Below are 2,184 nucleotides of genomic sequence, written 5' to 3'. Positions count from 1 at the left end.
CTGCCCAGGAGTGGAGCAGAGTCCCCGGGGGCGTCACAGCCCAGAGAACCGATGGGAAAAGCCACTCGGTGCATGGGGTTGGCTGTGCTGCTTGCTCCTGGGTCTCACCTTTCTGGAAAGGGAATGAAGGACCTAGCTGCTTTTGTCTAAATTAGGGTCCAGTCTCTGTTGCAACTTGACATCTTCATTTAATTTTGTTTGCCGTATACGTGTAGAGGAGAATGATAATGTGGTATAGTAATGATCGTTCGTGAGACAGTCACTTGTTCAAAATATTACTCCCGTTTAATCAGTGCAGTCGAGTGATTTATTGACGTGCATAACCAATCTTGCCTGGCGTTTGACTGTAATTAAAACAACCATGTTCCCAGAGTCCATCTGCAGACAATAAATTGTAAGGAACCATGTCAGGGCAACATTAATACCGACATTTAGCAGGCATGAGGGTCGCATCCCCCCGGGCTGGGGCTCATCCTCTTCCCACTGGCGAGGGTGGGAGCTCGGGCAGGAGCTAGAGCTCGGGCACCGGTGAGTCCCCGGGGGCTGCAGGAACGACCCCGGGCACCACGGCCGTGTCCAGGCACGCTCAGGGCTTGCACGAGCGCTCTGGAGGGATGAGGCTGCGGTTTTTGCACATGGAGTTGCCTGATTCCACCTCAATTCACAGAGGGAGGGCAACGCGAGGAGGAACTTGGTGATGCTCAGTCTGGACCAGAGCAGACCCCAAAACCAGGGCAGCGGCGGAGAAACCCAAGTGAGCCGCTCGCTTCGTCCCAGGCCTTGGTGGGAGCTGTGAATTCAGAGGCTCGGGGGCAGGAGGCGACGATGACGGAAGGGTTTGCCATACAACGAGTAGATCTGATTCTGCGGGCTGAGCTGTGAGGAGCGCGAAGGCGAAGGCTGTGCTCCGTCCCCCGCCCCCCTTCCCCAGCGACGCCCGCCCGGGCTCTCCTGATGGCCCCCCCCAACCCGCCGTGTCGTCTTGTCCCAGACCCGCTGGTAATTTCACTTTGTTAGCACGGGGTTTGTGAAAATTGGTTTCTTTTTCTCAAGTCAAATTCCAACACTCAAAACTCAGAATTATTCTAGAAAAAAAAAAATGTAGTGGAAGATGTCAGCTTGTCGTTGAGAAAAGAACAACTGTCAAAACCCAAAGATTTCCTGCCAAAAGCCACTGAAAAATGTTGGCTGAAAACTGCAGAGAGAGAGAAGCCGGTCCAGAAGAGCCAGTTTGGGTGTTGTCAGCCTTTCTTTTGACAAAAATTCTAAATATTTTGAAGAAAGGGGACAGCTTCCAGGAATTTCTGTTTTCAGCAGTCCCATTTTCTGGGAGTTCTGACCCAGAATTCCCAGCTGGGAGCCATGCCGGTGCCCGGACCTGCGAGAGCCGTGCGGGAGAAGATCCCCCCTGGTTTCAGCAGAGCTCGGCTGCCCCCCGCCGCCGGGACGCAGCCCCCGGGCCCCGAGGAAGGGCAGGTTTGCTGGGCAGTTCGAGAGGAGGGTCATCAGCTCCGCTCCTATTTCTGGTTTTTTACTGGTATGATTTAATTTACCCAGCGCTGAATGTCAAGCGTTGGGAAAAAACGAAGCCTTGAGTCTGGGTTTGGCCTGAGCCTCTCCTAGCCTAGCGATGCCAATGCCGAGTGCCGTACGCAGCCCGCGCGCGCGTCGATGGGCATACGCTCAGGCACAAACGCGCGCTCCGCCGTGTCAGCGCGGGGGGGAGCAACCTGGGCAGCGGCTTCGGCTCAGCCCGTGGGTTGGGCTGCGGCTGCCCGGGAGGATGCTCAGAGCTGCTACCCGGCATCAGCACCTCGGTCCCAGCCAGGGAGGAGGGGTATGGGGGAGGTAAATGGGGTCCTGCTGGGGAAATGGAAAGCAAAAAGCAGCTGCCTGCAGTGACACTGGCAGCCTGAGGCAGTCAGCTGGGAGAGGGCTGGGGGCACGGCAGGGAAAGGGCACGAGGTGCTGCAGGGCGCAGCAAATCATCTGGATGACACTCGACTCTCACCCGAGGCTCTTACCCGTGTGCTGAAGTGTTGTGATGCTGTTAAAATGCTGGGAGAGGGCTTAGCGCCCTCCCCTGCCTTTGCTGCTTCACGCGGGGCTGCTTGAGCCGTAGCGGTGCGGGGCCGGCGCGGTGCAGGATGAGATCCCGGTGCCCGGCATATCCCACCCCACGCG

At 57.1% G+C, this 2,184-nt stretch overlaps 1 protein-coding gene across 1 annotated transcript in view; it reads left to right on the top strand.

Annotated features, from left to right (window-relative positions):
- Positions 1 to 1,362: 1,362 nt before the first annotated feature.
- Positions 1,363 to 2,184, top strand: part of ZC3H12A (zinc finger CCCH-type containing 12A) — an 80,019-nt gene continuing 79,197 nt past the window's right edge. Inside the window, exon 1 of the mRNA XM_035895509.1 lies at positions 1,363 to 1,476. Within this exon, the coding sequence (XP_035751402.1) occupies positions 1,363 to 1,476 (114 nt within the window). The remainder of the gene's footprint in view (positions 1,477 to 2,184) is intronic.

Source organism: Egretta garzetta, unplaced genomic scaffold (assembly GCF_000687185.1).
Source record: "Egretta garzetta isolate BGI_Z169 unplaced genomic scaffold, ASM68718v1 scaffold66, whole genome shotgun sequence".
In the NCBI taxonomy this organism is placed as follows: Eukaryota; Metazoa; Chordata; class Aves; order Pelecaniformes; family Ardeidae; genus Egretta; species Egretta garzetta.
Note: the sequence above shows the minus strand (reverse complement) of the source record. Positions and strands in the feature narration are given on the sequence as shown.